The sequence below is a fragment of the Carica papaya genome, chromosome 6, assembly GCF_054855325.1.
Source record: "Carica papaya isolate Zhongbai chromosome 6, ASM5485532v1, whole genome shotgun sequence".
Lineage (NCBI taxonomy): Eukaryota > Viridiplantae > Streptophyta > Magnoliopsida > Brassicales > Caricaceae > Carica > Carica papaya.
In genome coordinates, this window is record NC_142314.1 from 25,434,070 (window position 1) to 25,452,270 (window position 18,201).

The 18,201-nt window shown below is 37.0% G+C and overlaps 1 protein-coding gene across 1 annotated transcript in view; it reads left to right on the forward strand.

Moving 5' to 3' along the window:
* Positions 1–18,201, forward strand: part of BAK1 (BRI1-associated receptor kinase) — a 33,493-nt gene that overhangs the window by 14,446 nt on the left and 846 nt on the right. Inside the window, exons 8-10 of the mRNA XM_022031264.2 lie at positions 16,718–16,846; positions 16,931–17,272; positions 17,636–18,030. Of these exons, the coding sequence (XP_021886956.2) occupies positions 16,718–16,846; positions 16,931–17,272; positions 17,636–18,030 (866 nt within the window). The remainder of the gene's footprint in view (positions 1–16,717; positions 16,847–16,930; positions 17,273–17,635; positions 18,031–18,201) is intronic.

Below are 18,201 nucleotides of genomic sequence, written 5' to 3' on the forward strand. Positions count from 1 at the left end.
TGGTGGATCCATGTTATTGGTGTAGGAAGTTTTTATTTTCTGCTGCAACTAATAAATTTGACCTATTTTTCTTTTCCCTTTAGTTTAACTTTTCTTATTACCACTCAATAAAAATACACTTTTCTTTTGCATTTTCTGTGTAAATATATTGTTCATATACAATAATATAGAAAATTGTAAGTTATTATCATAGTTAAACATGCTGCCTCATGCCAAAGGGAGAGTTTAGTTAAGCACATCAATACAAAAACAAAAGGATGTGCAAATCTAACACAACTATGGGCTTCCAGTGAAACTCAGTTGTGGGTTCTCACTGTTTATATGCCGAATCTCTACTCTGATGTCATTTTAAATAAGTTGTTTGCTTGTCAGAATAATAAAATTTTAGACTGATAAAAATGGCGTGATTATATCATCTTATATCCAAATGTTAGCTACTGATGATAGCTTCTTCGGTCCTGTTTTATCTATGCTGAATCAAGAGGTCAACCAATCTTCCTAGGTCTTTAATGTGCGAAGAACATATTTGGTTTGCCAAACTTTCAATGGCGCTATTGTGTGGTGTGACAAGCACAAGCTCCCCCAAAGTTCAAGTGCACAACTATTTTTTGTAAGCAACAATGTAATTGAGATGGCATCTGGTATCTAAATGCTCGAACAACTTTATAGTATTCCTAGTGTTTCACAAAAATAAAAATCACAAATATAAAAACCCACGTTGCCCCCCTCCCCCTCCTCTTCTGTTTGCTTTTTAGCTCTGATCATTTAACACCATTATGATCTAGGTTTCTTGTCTTCTTTTTTGTTCTTCCTATTTCTTCTCCTTTTTTTCCTACCACTATATCGAAATAATCCCGACTAAGATCCAATGTAGTCTCAACTTGCATGTTAATGATTAGAACCTTTTTTTTATAAAAAAGACATTTATTAAGATCAGGGAAGAAAATTTTCAAAAAGAACAGCAGATAAAATATCAAGTTGGAACAAAAGGAATTCAAAACAAAAATATAAACAAAAAGCACTGAGAAAAAAATAAATCATGTTGTAGCAACCCAGCTCCTATGAAGGACAGTTAGGGAAATGTTAGACTATTTCCTATGAGCTTTAGACCAAAGGGTAGCCAGAAATGTCATCTTTTTCCAGATGGGGTCGTCTTGACTGTCACACTAAAGCCACCAAAATTTGTCTTGATGAAACAATCGAAAGGAGTAACTTGTACTAGGTTAAAAGTGTCAAAGAGCTTGCCTGATAATTTCCATGCCACTTCGCAATGTAAAAAGAGATAGAATGTGTTTTCCCACCCTTATGGAACATAAGACACATGTTAGAAGACAAATATTGGTTAGGCCTATGAATTTGCAGCAACTCGTTAAAGTTAGTCGGTTCAGAGTAATCCACACAAAAACTTTCACTTTCAAAAAAAAATCTTGACTTGCCAAAAATTGTTGCTAAAGATATTTTTCTGGGTTCTTTGTTACATGGTTGGAAAAAAATTTACAAGTATATGTATCCGATGAGCCAAGGGTCCATTCCGATAATCAGGTTGCTAGGAAGGTTGAAATGACTGTAACAAGCTTAATATGGTAAGGAGTTAATCGGTTTCTCTATCATCCAAGCTTACAGAACTCCAAGCTTACAGAACAAATAAGTTTCAAGATAGAGAACTACTGGAAAGATAAAAGAACTAGTTGATTGTGGTATTATGGCGGGAAGATATGCGAAAAACACGTGGGAACTGGATAGCCAAGAGACAACATCCCCTCCAAAGATCCTCCCCAAAAAGGATGTTGGAACCGTCCCCCACTTTATACTTGGTAAGAGGCTTATAGATGTTAAAAAAACTTGAAATGGCCTTCCATCGACTTTTCTGATGGTGGATCTCATGGCTATAGCATGCCAACCATTCCACTAATTCCCATGAACGCTTTTAATTACTTTATGCCACAAAGAACTAGGTTATTGCAGAAAACACCATAGCTACTTAACCAATGATGACTAGTTTCCAAGATTTACAATTCCCTATGCCTATCCTAGACCCTACTAATTCCCATGAATGCTTTTAATTACTTTATGCCACAAAGAATTAGGTTATTGCAGAAAACACCATAGCTACTTAACCAATGATGACTAGTTCCCAAGATTTAAATTCCCTATGCCTATCCTCCAAAGGGTCTAGGCCTATAGCATTCTCCCACTTAACTAGATGATCTCTCCTATCCTGGCACCCATAAACAGTTTATTATTGCATCATTTAATCGCTCAATCACACTGGTAAGTACCTTAAATAAGGATATGCAGTAGATAGGTAGAGTAGATAGACATGTTGGTGTAATACTCGGGTTCAGAATTTATACTGGGATTAATTTTAAAGTTTTAAAAAAATATATAAAAATATAATTTTTAAATTTATAAATTTTGTTTATTGTAAAATTAGGAAAAAAAATAGGTTGAGAATGAAATTGAAAACAATTTTGGAAAAAATGGTTAAAAATTTGAGTTCAGATGGTATTTTTGAAAGAAAAATTAGAAACTGGGGATAAAAACACAATTAAGAAAAATTGCGCTGCGTAGGATCGTCTAACCAACAACCTTAACGAACCGGAGTGCGCCGCATTGTAAGGTACGTTGACTCGATGCCACGCGGGTGGCCATGTTGGCAATCCGTGTGCCTGCAATCGGACGGCCCGGATGCATTCCCGCATGCATTGACGGTCTGGATCCGTTCTCTCCTCAGGCGCGATCGGACGGTCGTGATTAAACGCGATAAACGGTTTAGATTCGTTTCTTTTTTAAACGCGATTGTATGATCGAGATCAAACCGCGATGAACGGTTCAGATTCATTTGCTCTTTAAACGCGATCGGACAGTCGAGATCAAACGCGATGAACGACCGAGATTTAAGGGAGACGGACATAAATATCTTGTATCACACCGAACCCTAACTTTAGTCGCCAATCTCCCGCTGGAGAAGAATTAGTCGCCGAAGAAGGAAGCCAACCACCAACTGCCGCCGTGCTGGAGTCACCTCTGACTGCCAAAAAAGATAAAAAATTCTTTTATCCGCTCGTAATTTGATTCCGAACACTTCCATGGCCAAATTCCGGATCCGGATATTACACCGGGACAAAAGTAACGTTACCACCCAGTGAAAAAGGACCATTTTTCCAATTGTCAAAATATGTATACACATTACTAACTTGATGTAGAATGGGCTAGCACTAGATTTCCTAAATAAATTAGAAATTGTAAAACAATTATACTATCTAGGAGTCTATAATTATATCATTTAGGAGTATTATTATAGTTAGTAATTTAGGATTTTTATTCTTATTAATATTCATAAAATTGTTAGTATAAATTTCTTATTCTTACTATGATTAGTGCTACTAGTTTTGTAATGGTCTCAGAAATTTAAAAAGAAAATGTATATAAGAATATAAGTGCGGAAGTGAAATAAAAGATTTTGGTTAATATTCCTTACACAATAATTTAAACGTAATAACAATATCGAAAATAAGTTTTCTAAAAAAAAATAATGGAAATGAAAGAATATAAGAGAAACTAATAAATATCTAGGTAACTACTCGCCGTCTTCTTGTAGATCAGGCTCGGGAACCAAGTTCTCCTGATCTAAAATGGTTAAGTAAGGAATGAGTTATACTAGTCCAGTAAAGACATCACATTATATCACTGTCACAGAAGTAAAGGTTGGTAAAAAACCAAAAACAACCAATGGAGCACAAGTTTTAAGTAAATTTATTTATCAATAATTAAACCATTTACCGTCCACTTACCTCAGTGGGATTTATAAAAACGATCCATGAAAACAATAACATCATAAATATCATGAATTCATACATAATCTGTATCATAATACATGTCATACTTTTATATTTCAATCATCAAACAACAGTTACCTTCTTTTTATCAGCCTATTAGTATCTGTGAGGATCCATAGGGGTCCCCGTTACACGTGAACCATTCCTTTAACAAACTTAATTCCCAGGGTCGTCCCCGTACCCCGTCCGTTATGGGCGCCAAATAATAAAAACTTCAATACCCCGTCCGGCATGAGGGTGAAGCGGGCCATCCCCATACCCCGTCCGATATGAGCGCCAAAACATTGAAAGCCTCCATACCTCGTCCGGTATGAGACAACGTTCCCGGTAGGGTTCTTCATGGACCCAGTCCGTCCACCATCTCCTAGGATATCTAGTGAGGCTGTCAACTTATCCATTTATCAATTCACATACCTTTTCTATTTTTTTCCCTTAGTTTTCCGTTTCCTATATAAACATGAATACTTAAACAAGTAACGAGCATTCAACAAGGCAAACATATCATCGAATTCACAAAATCAAGCCATAATGAAGTAAACAGTGATTCATGCATTCAAAACCATAGAATAAATAAATCAGATACCATACTGCATTTATACTGTAAAATAAATCAAACAGGAACTGACAGAGAAATGTGTCCGGTTCGGGCTCCATTAACAACCGTAATAATTATATATATCTATTTAATTCATACAAATACAGTTTTATTATTTATTAGACTTTAACCCCGTGATAGGAAATAGGGTGAGGGGTCCTTACCTGATTCGAAGTCGAAAATCGGATTTTTTTCACTGGGCCTACGGGCAGTTCCTGAGTTCTCTGAATTTTCTCTCGAGAACTGAAACGCACTTACGGTATCTACACATATTCCAAATAACTCAAAAATCAGACCCGAGGCCTATTTGGCAATTTCAGAATTCCGGCAAGGCGGCTCCACCGTGCTCCGACGACGGCGGCTGGGCTGTCTTCTTCGGCGAGGGCTCTGGCGGCTAGGGTTAGGGTTTGGGTGTAGATGAGATTATTTATAACCTTCTACTTTTAATCTGAGCCGTCGATTGCGATTTAATCTGGACCATCCGATCGCGATTAAAAAAGAAATGAATTTGGGCCGTTCATCGCGATGCAATCTGAGCCGTCCGTGCGTCCTTTTGACCTAGGTTGTTCGTGCGCGTAAGAACGGATCTCAGCCTTTCGATCGCGCGCACGCGGATCGCCCACGTGGCTCCCTTCCGCGTGGCCTTCTGCGTCAGTGTCTCTGCCACGCGGCGCATTTTGGTTGGCCGGGGCTGCTGACCGGGCAGCTGACGTGGTGCAATTTTTCTAAATTGCGTTTTGACCTCCGGTTTTCAAATTTTCTTTCAAAAATACCTCCATAACTCAAATTTTCACCCATTTTTTCCAAAATTGCTTTCAATTAAATTTTTAAAATAATTTTATCCCTTTTTATTATTATTATTATTATTTCTATTTAATTAAATTAAACTAAATTAAAACCATATAAAAATTCATATATTCATATAAAAATTACACACAAAAAAAATCAAAATAAAATAATACTAATAATAATAATAATAATTAGGGTGTTACAAGTTCTACTAGTTTACTATTTTTAATTTTAATTCTATTTGAGAAATATTGTTTAAAATATTAATAAATAGCTTGTAATTTCACATATCGGGGCATGCAAGTGTGAATATATTTTGAGAGTACATTCATTTTTCTAGTTGTGTGTTGCAATCAAATCCTTAGTTGTGATACTTAAGACTTCTTAGATGTTATGTCTAAAAAATCTTAGATGTGATGTTTAGGTTTTTCTCAATTTCTTAGTAAGCAAATTAATCCTAGTTTGTCCTACATCAATTTAGTATAGAATTAAAAGAATTCTACATCCTGGTTCCCCCAACTCTACACCCAAACAGCCCCAAACCCATTTGAAAAGAAAAAAAGGTAAAAAAACCTAAAATAGCAGCCAGCACTGTTCATCAATCATCTGCTGGAGGTAGTCGATACTGTCACCAGCACCAGCTCCAGGAAAGCCTGATCGACCGACCCCTGAAGGCCCGCAAAACTCCACCAAAACCGCCACACTTGCCAATGGAAACTCCCACAGCTGCTGCCTCTTGCAAACCTGCACTTTTGCAATGTCGACGATGGAAGTTCTCGGTTTAGCCAGACTTTTCTAAAGAAAAATTGAGCTTAAAAAATGATCACCTAAACTAAATGCTAAATTTGAGGCATATGAGAAAACCACAAATACCGTATTAGAAGCAGTGCAAAACATTATCAAAGCTATCTTAGGAGAATTGAGACACTCACTCATAGCACAAGTATGTCCACCAATTCAAAGTGTACAAGTTGAACAAGTTGCTGATAGAAAGCATAGTGAAGATATGTTGGAGATATTATCAAGAGAGTAAAGGTTGAAGCTCCTAATTTTGATGGAAGAAGAGATGTCTTAATTCAATGAAAGAATACTTCAACTGGTATGGCATGTTAGATGCTCGAAGAGTTTGATTTGCCCAGATGAAGTTGGTTGGACTTGCAAAAATATGGTGGTACACTATTGATGAAAAGATAATAAGGACATAACCAACAATTGAAACATGGGATAAGATGAAAACTATTCTTTGTGAAAAGTATCTACCTCCTAACTAATTGACAAATTCCATGACCGAGCTTACACTTTAGTCCAGGATAACATGTCATTAATTGAGTGCTCGTATATGTTTGAAGAATTAAAGATTCACAGTCAATTAATTGAAGATGATAGTCAAGCAACATCACGATTCAAGGTAGGATTAAGAGGTCATACTAAAAAAGAGTTGATTTGACAACCTCCTGCAACTATACTACAAACTTACCAAGCGACCCTTGATGTGGAAGAATATTTGAAAGACCCAATTCCAAGAAACATTGTGGAATCTGCTCCTAAAGATAAAATTAAATCAAAAGGTGAGCTGAAGAATGAATTAACATCAAAATTTAAAACTCGTGAAGGTAAGGAAGTTGTGTACTTTAGATGTGGACAAAGTGAGCACATAAGTTCTGAATGCCCAATTAAGAATCTTGCACGTTGAAATAAAAGAAAAGGAGGTGCAAGAAAGAGATGACGTGTATGTATCTCATGATAGTGATGATTTAGCTCCTTGTGAACAAGTACCTGTTTTTTGTTAAGGTGCATATTGTTAGACCCCAAATGAAAGAGCAAGAAGGTTCACTATGTCTTCCTATTGCTCAAGATCTTTCCCAAGAGTCAAACTCTATGCATGGGCTAGAAGAACCGTTATGTCTTTTTATTGCTCAATATCTTTCCCAAGAGTCAACTCTATGCATGGGCAAGAAGAATCGTTATGTCATTCTATTGCTCAATATCTTTCCCAAGAGTCAACTATATGAAAGTTCCATGCAATAAAGGATTTAGCATACCATTTGGTCAATATGTTGATTTCATCCTCCCTCCAAGATTTTAAACTCCTAAACAATGTGTGTTTCTACTATTTTAGGTATTAGCAAGGACAACAAAACGCAAAGATTGCTAAGTTTTCATGGAGAAGCTCGAAGGTCAAGGTTTGCATCATTTGCCATTTCAAAACTCATATACGAGTTTTCTCCAATTAGAGGAGAATGATGCATAATAAAATAACACTAGATTTCCTGAATAAATTAGAAATTATATTTATATTAAATGTAAAACATTTATAGTATTTAGAAGTCTATTATTATATTATTTACAAGTATTATTATATTTTTAGTAATTTAAGATTTCTTTTATTATTAGTGTTCATAATAATATTAGTATTAGTATTAGTATTAGTTTCTTAATCTTGTTAGGTTTAATATTCTTAATTTTCTTAGTGTACTATTTTTTATTTTAATCATATTTATGAAAGATTACTTAGAAATTATTATGAATAACATATAATTTCATTTATTGGGGCATTCAAGTATTCAATAATAGTATTTTGAGAGTTTCTCCCTTTTTTTGATTGTATGATGCAATTAAACCATTAATTTGATGCTTAAGACTTCTAGATGTGATGTCTAAGAAATTTTAGGTGTAATGTTTATATTTTTCCTCAATTTTTTAGTAGATAAATTAACCCTAACTTGTCCTACATCTTGACCATTCTGTCCCGAAACGACTTACACCTAGGGTTATTGCCAAACGGATGCCAAGATATGAAATAGAGCAAGAGTTGGTATTAATAATAACCAGCCCACATTTTGCTATCTTAATGTGAAGCTCGAGCATTAGTTGAGCACCTTGACCGACGCAAGTGCAATAGAGATAGATCTATTGTCATGAGATATAAAAAGGATTATGTCGGCTGCAAATTGGAGGTGGGACACTCTATCATTCCCAACAGTAAACCTTTCAATTTCTCCTTTTACAGATCCTCTTGTAAGTATCCTACTTAAACCATCCACTATGAAAGTGTAGGGAAAAGGAGATAATGAATCACCTATTCTAATCTCCTGAGTACTCGAAAACAACTGCTGGATTTTTCCATTCATTAACACCACAAGAGAGACAGAGGAGATTCACTCTCTCATCCATGTTCTCCATTTACGTCAAAAACCCATGCAGTCCATCACTGAGTCCAGAAAGCACCAATTCGTACTATCATAAGCTTTTTCAAAATCTAATTTTAGGACTAAACCTTCTTGCTTTGCCGTTTGCAAATATTCCATAGATTCATTAGCAATAAGGGATTTGTGTGATATTTGTCTCTCACCCACAAAGACATTCTGATATGGTGAAATAGTATCATGCAAAACTTCAGTAATGCATAAAGATGACACTTTTAGTTACGATTTTTTCGACATGAGTAACTGCACTGATAGGGCATAACTAGATATCGTTGATGGTCAAAACCCTTGATTGCATGAATTGTCCTACCTACCAATTAAATAGTTCTCAAGTTGCTCTCTTGTTCTCACCCTCTCCCCCAGTTTTTATTCATATGTTTAATCTCTTTCTTACCAAACCAGTCTCTAGTGATGCTGGTCTAGATCCAACTACAACTTGCTGTTTGTCACTATTCTATCTCCTTTCAGTTCTTTAGTTTTTCCAACCAAACAAGATGATAGGATAACCAAATACAATTCAGAAAAAATGAGGGAAATGTATATTTGTTCTATTGATAAGTTAGGTAGCAATAATTCTCTTTAATCTGCATAAGAGATTTTGTAAAAGGTTGTTGGAGAAATGTCCTGGGTAAAGGGGAATCAAGAGAGATCACAAGTGGTTTTCAATGTGGAAAGAAAAGCATTTACAATCTGGAGAGGCGATGAATTGGGGAATATGACAATTCCAGAGCAGTGGAACAGAGACAAGTTGATACTTCACGTTGGGTTGCAAGAGACAGAATGCCTGCGAAATTGCCTTGTATCTTTAGCTAAAGGCCTCATATACAGTCTGGTCTGCAGGACTGATTGGGGGATGGTTTTGAGAGGGGGGTGGGGGGGGAAACACGCAGATGGAGATCATACAGTTTAAAGGGGAGGCTTTATCTTCTAAAATTTGCATCTCGGAGGTCATGTCATGGACAAGGTGGTTGAAAACATATGAGGCACTTCTCGCAGTGGTCACAGGTAATCAAGGAGAACTCTAGTCACAACAAGACAATTCGACAACTAACTTGTATAAAAAAACATGAAGGAATATCCCACGGAAATATCTCCTGAAATACTTGCAAATGAGACCTATCAGTGATAAGGATACAGAACAGAGGGTTGATGACAACACAACACAGAAGAGGTTCGACAGCATGCAGGATTCAATTTTCAAAAGGGCTAAAATCGTGTCACATAATCTGCTGTGTCGCTGTAATTGCTCGGATTTGATGACGGAGGAAATTGAGGAGATAAAAACATGGCAATTGAAGAATACCTGTTATGCATAATGGTGGACAAGCAGGGAAATTGCTGGGTGAAGTTGAGCTTTAAGCAGCTCAGCAACATACTCCTAATGTAACTACAGAGACAATTTCTTGGGGCCTGGGCCCTCAATCCAGCCCAGCTGTGTGGGGACTAACCTAAACTCACCTCACCAGGGCCTATTATTCAAGGCTCGGTAAACGATTGAACAGACGGAGGCCCAGAAACATTAGCTTCAACACTAGCTCGTCAATAAAGCTTCAAACAGAGGCTGATGCTAGGTCCTGAGTTGCTGACCCCGACTAATAGCACGAACAGAGAGACTTCGGTGCCAAACAGAGGATACCAGCGAGTTGAAGTCCACTATTGTGTGGGACCAGAAGAACCTGCAGGCTAAAGTAGATCCCTCTCTGTTAAACCTGATGGAGAGATGATGGAGAATGCAAATAAAACCCGATCAAACAAAGAGATAAGTAAATTAAGGAACTGGGTGGAAGAACAGATTAATGAGTTGAAGGTAGCGTGTAATCAGAAACGAACAGATGCACTTACCTTTGGAGGTATACATTAATACATCCACAAAGGGGATCATGACGAGGAGGAAAGCGATTGATCATCTTTTTGACTCCATTTGGGTTGTTGAAGAAGAAACTTTTGACCAGCTCTCTGATAATGAAGAATGTTGTGTGAAAATCCTGAATGAGGTAAGGAAGGAACAACAATTCTTGCTCAGTGACAATGTTAAGAAAGAACAAGGTAAGGAGCGGAGCAGATCCAAGTCTTGGGTGACATGCAGGAGGGTGACAGTATAAGCAAAGGGAAATCGCTGATGAGGGAAAAGGAATTGGACAGAAACTCTATTGGGAATCCTATAAAACTTCCTGCTAAAAACTCCCATCCTATCCCAGACCTCTAAACTCACTGTTTTTCTTTGTGATGCAAGGAAGAAGGTGAACAGCATACATTCTGGCAGAGGTATTTTAAGCCTTCCTGACCAAACTATAGATGTGAGAAATCTTGATATACCAAAGAAGAATGGGATAACAAAAGAAAAAGCCATTGCCATCAACCCAATAATGATAGGCAATAAACAGGAAACCCCATTCACCCTCATGGATAAACTAGATGTCAGAGTTGCTGAGGAGAGTGGAGAGGAATTAAGATTAGTATTATCATCAAAAACTCATGTTCATAGGAAAAAAAGCTACTGAACCAGGGATTAGAAAAGTGACCCAGAAAACATGTAATAGGGAGGGAACAATCAAGAGGGAAGGAGAGAATAATAAATGAAGATAATCTCCTGGAATGTTAATGTGTTAGGAAGCAAGACTAAAAGGAAGAAGATTAAAGAGATGCTAGGGACTGCTAACATGGTTTTGGTAATGATTCAAGAAACTAAAGTGTTTTCTATCTACTAGATTTAGCGAGACACTTCACCTCACTATTTCCAGTGATTAGAGTGCTTTTGTGGGTGGCTGACAAATTTTAGATGTCTCTTTAGTAGCCAATGAAGTAGTGGAATGTACAAAGAGGACAAAAGACAAAGGTTTGGTTCTTAGGCTTACGATCAAGTGAATTGGAGATTCTTAGGTAGAATTTTGAAGAAAAAGGGATTTGGGACTAGGTGGAGAAGGTGGATACGATGATGCTTGTCTTCTAGTTGGTTTACTGTGATTGTGTTTATAGGAAACCACAAGATTGTATTAAGTCTTCTAGGGGCTTGAGGCAAGGAGACCCATTTTTCCTTTTCTATTTACATTAGTTGTGGATGTACTGAGTAGAATGATATTGCAGCCAGAGAGCAGGGGATGCGTGAAGGGCTTAAAGGTCGGCAAGGTATGTATAGAAGTTTCATATCTCCAATTTATTGATGATACCAATCCTATTCCTAGACCATGATAATCAGTCTCTTCTTGGTGTTTTAACTCTAATCCAGGTTTTTGAGATTAGATAGTGAGAGAGATTGGTTGCTACAAATTAGAGCGACCTATTATCTATCTTGGAATTTCCTTTGGTGATAACCCAAAGAGTATTTCTTTTTGGGAAAAGGTAGAGAGCAACATAGTTAAGAGGCTTGAGAGTTGAAAGGGGGATCTTTTCACCTTGGGGATATACCTTAATCCAGGCTTGCCTTTCTAGCATTCTATTATACTATTTAACTCTGTTTAGGATTCCTGTTAGGGTGGTAGAGAGGATTGAGGGACACATGAGAAGGTTTCTTTGGTCTAGGGTAGGTGAGGATGACAAGGATCATTTAGTTAATTGGAAGGTATGTTATAAATCTAAGAATTCAAGAGGGCTGGGGATAGAGAATCTTTGGTTAAAAAATCTATCATTATTGGCTATATGGCTTTAGCGATTTCAAAGGAAATTGGACTTTGTGGGACAGGGTGATCAGAAATGATACAAACCAGGGGTATATTAAACGTGAGACCTAATATCTTTACGCTTGGAAGCAAATCCTTGGAAAGATAAATCAGATTTACCAAGTTCTTAATCCAATTCAATTCGTGAAAGAGAACTTTGGAATAAGTCCGCAACCCAAATTCAACCCTTGAAAAGAACCTTGAAATAAACTACTCACAAAATAACTAACTTTGGTCGTAGGAACCCTTATTCAAATAAGAATCAGAACAAGAGAAAAACTTCTCTTAAGAAACCTTGCATTAAACAAATTCATATATTAACTTGTTTGCCTTTATAAAAGAAAATACTACCTATTTATAGTCGGAACAATCTTGCAAAATAAGTTTTAAGATTTTTAAGAGTCACAACTCTTCATATTACTAAGTAAATGTTTCTATTTAATAAGAAAAGTAAAAGTTTAGATGCAATCAATGAAGACAATTAGATCCAATGTATTTAAGTCAGAATTCGTTTTGAAATTTACGAACCAATTATCTATTTGATAAAATCCAAATTTGAACTGGGTTTTTCAAAAAAGTTGTAGGCGCAAATGTGGAGGTAAGTTTAGACTTTTGAATTACTTAATTTGGACATCAGAAGCCCAAATTATGGCCCATCCAAGCAAACTAATTCATATTGGGCTGGTGTAACTTCCACTTGAGTTAACGTGACCAAGTTTTGATCTATGTTATTCAGCCCAAGCCCGATACATGCTTCCTTGTTGCATTCTTGAATTTTTTCAATGTCATTCCACAAGTCTTGTATTATCCCGTTTAATGCGTTCTTGAATTTCTTCAACCTCGCTCTTGTAATTGGATCATTAGGTAGCTGAATTGGATCAATATTCTTCTATCCTGCCTTATTTGCATCAAGGAACATCCATGGGAGCTTGGGGGATGTTTAGAATGTCTATACTAGAACGTAATGTTTCTTGTTATCATAGCCTTTGGAAACAATACCACAAGTTTACCCTATTTTTCTTCCTGTGCATGCTTTCAAGTTGGAAATGGTTCTGCTCTGAAAATCTGGGAGGATCAATGGTTAAACAGTCAACCATTATCCATCTAATTGCTCAGATTGTACAACCTTTCCTCTATACATCAAGCCCCAGTTTCTCAATTTTTGACTCACAATGGGAACGAAACAGCATGAAACTTCCACTTTCCCCTTAACCTCTCTGATGGGGAGACTCTAGATATGTTATCCTTATTGGACGTGTTGACACCTATTACTCCATCCTCACAACCTAATGGTAGACTTTGGAAATTGGAATCTTCCGATTTTTTGATTTGTAAATTCCTTTTTGATCATCTCACCACTCCATCTACACAGCCCTCTCCCAACAATACCTCCCCCTCTGCACATAAGGATTATATTGCCAAGGGTTTTTGAGACATTTTTGTTCCTTCTAAGGTGAAGCTCCTTGTTTGCATTGCTACTTATCGAAAGCTCAACACCAATAATCTCTTTCAAATCCACCATCTTTTTTGTTTCCTTTCTTCGGATATTCATGTGATGTGTTTTAATGGTGGAGAAACACATGAACATTTGTTTCTCCACTGTCAGGTGGCTTGGAAACTGTGGACTGATATTTTTAATATGTTTTGCCTTGTTTGGTGGTGCCCCCTACTGTGGAGAGTTTCTTTCTACCTTTTTGGATGGGAATGGACTGATGAAGAATGCCCAATGCTTGTGTCAGGGAGTCTTACTTGCTGGCTTATGGTGTATTTGGCTCGCTGGCAATTCAAGAATCTTCAAGAACAGAATTACCGACTTTTCTGAGCTATGCGTTAGGGCAATTTTTTTTGCATCTTTATTGACTAAAAGGTACGAATGCTACCAGCGACTTTCTATCTCTGATCTTCGACAAAAGTGGGAGATCATCATTCACAATAGTCAGATTTTTCTTTTGCTGTTTTCTTCTTCTTGCTGCTTTTTTTTTTTTTTTTGGTCTGTTGGGTTTTCTTCTTTGTTTTTTCCTTTCTTTGGGGAGGATGTCTTATTCTTCTTTCTTGTACTTCCATCTTTGGTCTTAATGAATTTTTATTTTATCAAGAAAAAAAAAAAGAAAAAGCAACATGTGGATGTCTTATATCCCTTACAAGATCAAGATATTTGCATGGACTGCAGCTCTCAACTGGCTTAATACCAATTGGATGTCACAAATCCGTAGACCAAATGATGCTCTTTCTCTAGATGCATGCCTTATTATAGATGCAATGCCAAGACAAAATCGTGCTTTTCTACGTATGACACTGCATGGAAGTTGTCAACTCTAGTGTTTGCATGGAAGTGAGTTACTCCACCTTTTGTGGAGAGTTTTTTGAGTTTCCACTTACGGGGAGATGGAGCCCGTGCAGTTGTGCTGTCACACCCTATATGACAAGGAGCTATTTTGTTAGGGTTATCCACATTGTGGTTGGAGAGGAACCGTCACATCTTTGAGGATCACATTTCAATATACTTGGATATGTAGGAGAGGGTGACATTTTTGAGATTCTAGAAGGATCATTGGTTAGAGGGTTCCCTATCTCAGCAATTTTCTGACCATTTTTACTTAGCTTAGAATACGGAGATATTTGTTATGGATTTCTTCATGGGATGAATGTTTGTGTCCTCTCACTTTCCTCTCTCAAGTGGTGGTTTCTGTGGTAAAGATGAACCAATATAGAGCCTCGGTTCCAGGAACATCTTTCTGATTAAATTATTCCATTTGCACTTGACTGAATTGAGGTAGTTAGCGAAAATTTCCCGTCATGACTGATCAGGGGAGTAAACGTGACTCCTAGAATGCCTTTTTTTGCATGGAGGCTGCATGGAACCCATTCTTGGGTGTTATCTGTTTAAGGAGAATGTGGAGCTACGAAACTTAATGCTCCTATGGTGTCCATATGCTCATTGCCTTTGCTCTTTTGTTTTCAGCCTTCTAGGCCTGAGTTGGGCAGTAGCTGCCAGTGGTTGGGAGGAGCTTTAGGCGCTAACAAAGTGATAGAAAGCTCTATGGCTTATTCATTTGGCTACTTTATGGGTAATTTCAGAATAGAGAAACAGGAGAGCTTTTGAAGGAACAAAGTTCTCTTTTGACTGAAGATATTCTTGGTTAGAGGTCCTTAGTTTTTTATCAAGGGCCACCTGCTATTCTGACAAGGACTTGAGGGACTTAATTTATATTTTGGTTGAGCTGTAAGTAATTTTGTATACAAGTTGCTCCCTCTTGGTGCCCTTTTATACATATATTTCACTTCTATCTTCCTAGAAAAAGCACTTGGATTCAGCAAGTGTTGCAACACTTTTGATATATGTCGATGACATAATGTGATGGATAATGATTAAAAAAAAAGAGAAGGAAGCCTTGAGAGTAAGAAAATTTGAGAAAAAAGAACTTGGAGATTAATGTACTTTCTAGAAATTCAAGTAGCTCATTCTAGGGAAGGCATCTTTATTTCACAACAAGAATATGTGTTCGATCTTCTAAGGGCGATAGGAAAGTTAGCTGTAGATCTGTTTTGAAACCAATTGAGAAAAATCACAAGCTGATAAAGACAAATGAGGATCCAACTGTAGATAGAGAAATGTATCAGATCCTGGTAGAAATGTTTATATATCTTGCCCATACAAGGCTGGATGTTACATATGCCGTGAAGATAGTTTACCAATTTATGCACAGCATGAGAGAGGTTCACCTTCATGCAATTTGTAGGATAATATATTATCTAATGGCCATCCTGACAAATGAGATCTATTCAAAAAGAACATTGGATTAGCTGTTGAAGCATACATTTTCATAGATTATGTAGGCTCACCAATTGATATGCAGCCTACTATGTGTTATCATAATTTCCTTGTAGGCAATCTTATGACTTGAAGGAGTAAAAAGCAATCTTGTGACTTGAAGGAGTAAAAAGCTGAATATGGTTTGCTAGATCAAGTGCAGAGGCAGACATTGGGTGCCCGATGGCACGGTGAGTGTGGTTATTATGGCTGAAGATAATTTTTGAAGATTTATGGATTAAATGGGAAAAAACCAATGAGATTATTGTGCAACAAGTCTATCATTAACACTTCTCACAATTCTGTGCAGTATGACAGAACAAAGTATATTGAAGTAAATACAAACTTCATAAAGGAGAAGTTAGATATAGATTAGCTTGTACTCCATTGAACAATCCCTTTGAATCTTATATAAATATTCATCAATAATGTGATTATCCCAAGTAATTTTATATGCTTTAAGTTTATATTGTGCTGACTCAAGTAGATGGAGTGCCACCATGAATTTATTTAGAATCTGATAGTGGTTAGGGATGGGTGGCAGTAGCTTCACTGAGGGCTAGTACATTGTTTTCCTACAATCACTTTCAGAAACAAAAGTCTTTTATCTCACCAATTCTTGAGGAGTTACTTAAAAAGGACTCGTTAACTTGTATTGTCAAATGAGATCTGACTTTTTGGAGAAATATAATTCATTATGCTCAAATAACAAGTCGTTTTTATTACTGATTGATGCTTCCAGCTTGAAATTTAATTGTTCTGCACATAGACAACACAGATAAGCTTTATGTTTTCATATTTCCCAAATCTTATACTTGCAGGTAGCAGTACAACTGGAGCTATTGCTGGGGGAGTTGCCGCAGGTGCTGCATTGCTGTTTGCTGCCCCTGCTATTGCTCTTGCTTGGTGGCGAAGAAGGAAACCGCAAGATCATTTCTTTGATGTACCTGGTTAGTGAAATATCTAAAGGTGGTTTAAATCAAGGATCATTTTTCAATATGGGATCCTTTTCATTATGTTACATTTATATGCAGCTGAAGAGGACCCAGAAGTTCATTTGGGGCAACTCAAGAGGTTTTCTCTGCGTGAACTGCAAGTTGCAACAGATAATTTTAGCAACAGAAATATTCTGGGTAGAGGTGGATTCGGCAAGGTTTACAAAGGACGCCTAGCTGATGGTTCTCTGGTTGCAGTGAAAAGATTGAAAGAGGAGCGTACTCAAGGTGGAGAGCTGCAGTTCCAAACAGAGGTAGAAATGATCAGCATGGCAGTTCATCGGAATCTGCTTCGTCTACGTGGCTTTTGCATGACCCCTACAGAGCGGTTGCTAGTCTACCCCTTTATGGTTAATGGAAGTGTAGCATCATGTTTAAGAGGTATTGCAATATTACCATCTCAATTGCAATTTATGTTTCTTATTTATTTTACAAGATAACACACTCCGACTTATGGGATTTCATTTGCAAATTATTTTTCTTATTTATTTTAAAACATAACGTAGGTCTGCCATATGGTACTTCATTTGTTTTTTTTCTTCTGTTGGAGAAGACATGGTGTTTTATTTGTTTGATCAGTGAATATTTATTACAATAAGCCAGATTTTGATAGAACTTGTGAACCTGGAATTCAGTGTGAACGAATATGGTAAATTTCATTAAACATCAAAAGTTAATTTTGAGATCCCTCTCGCACTTGTGAAAGTGCAGCTTGTCTGATGGTCTTTTTGATGCATAATATAGAACGTCCAGAATCACAACCACCGCTCAGTTGGCCAATACGGAAGCGAATTGCATTGGGATCTGCAAGGGGGCTTGCATATTTGCATGATCATTGTGACCCAAAGATTATTCATCGTGATGTGAAAGCTGCAAACATATTGTTAGATGAAGAATTTGAAGCTGTTGTTGGAGATTTCGGGCTTGCTAAACTCATGGACTACAAAGACACCCATGTAACCACAGCAGTACGTGGAACAATTGGTCATATAGCTCCTGAGTACCTCTCAACTGGAAAATCATCTGAGAAAACTGATGTTTTTGGGTATGGGGTCATGCTTCTTGAACTGATCACGGGACAGAGGGCTTTTGATCTTGCTCGGCTTGCTAATGATGATGATGTGATGTTGCTTGATTGGGTGGGTATTGAATGTTACCTGATCATTGTTTTGTCTTTTGATAATTTCTTACCATTTATTTGAAGGCTTGTTTTCTTCTGTAGTTTTTTTTTTTAAATTTTGGCCTATATTGAAGTGTGCATTATGTGTAAAAAATACACCTTAAGATTATGTAGTATTTTAAATGGTGTA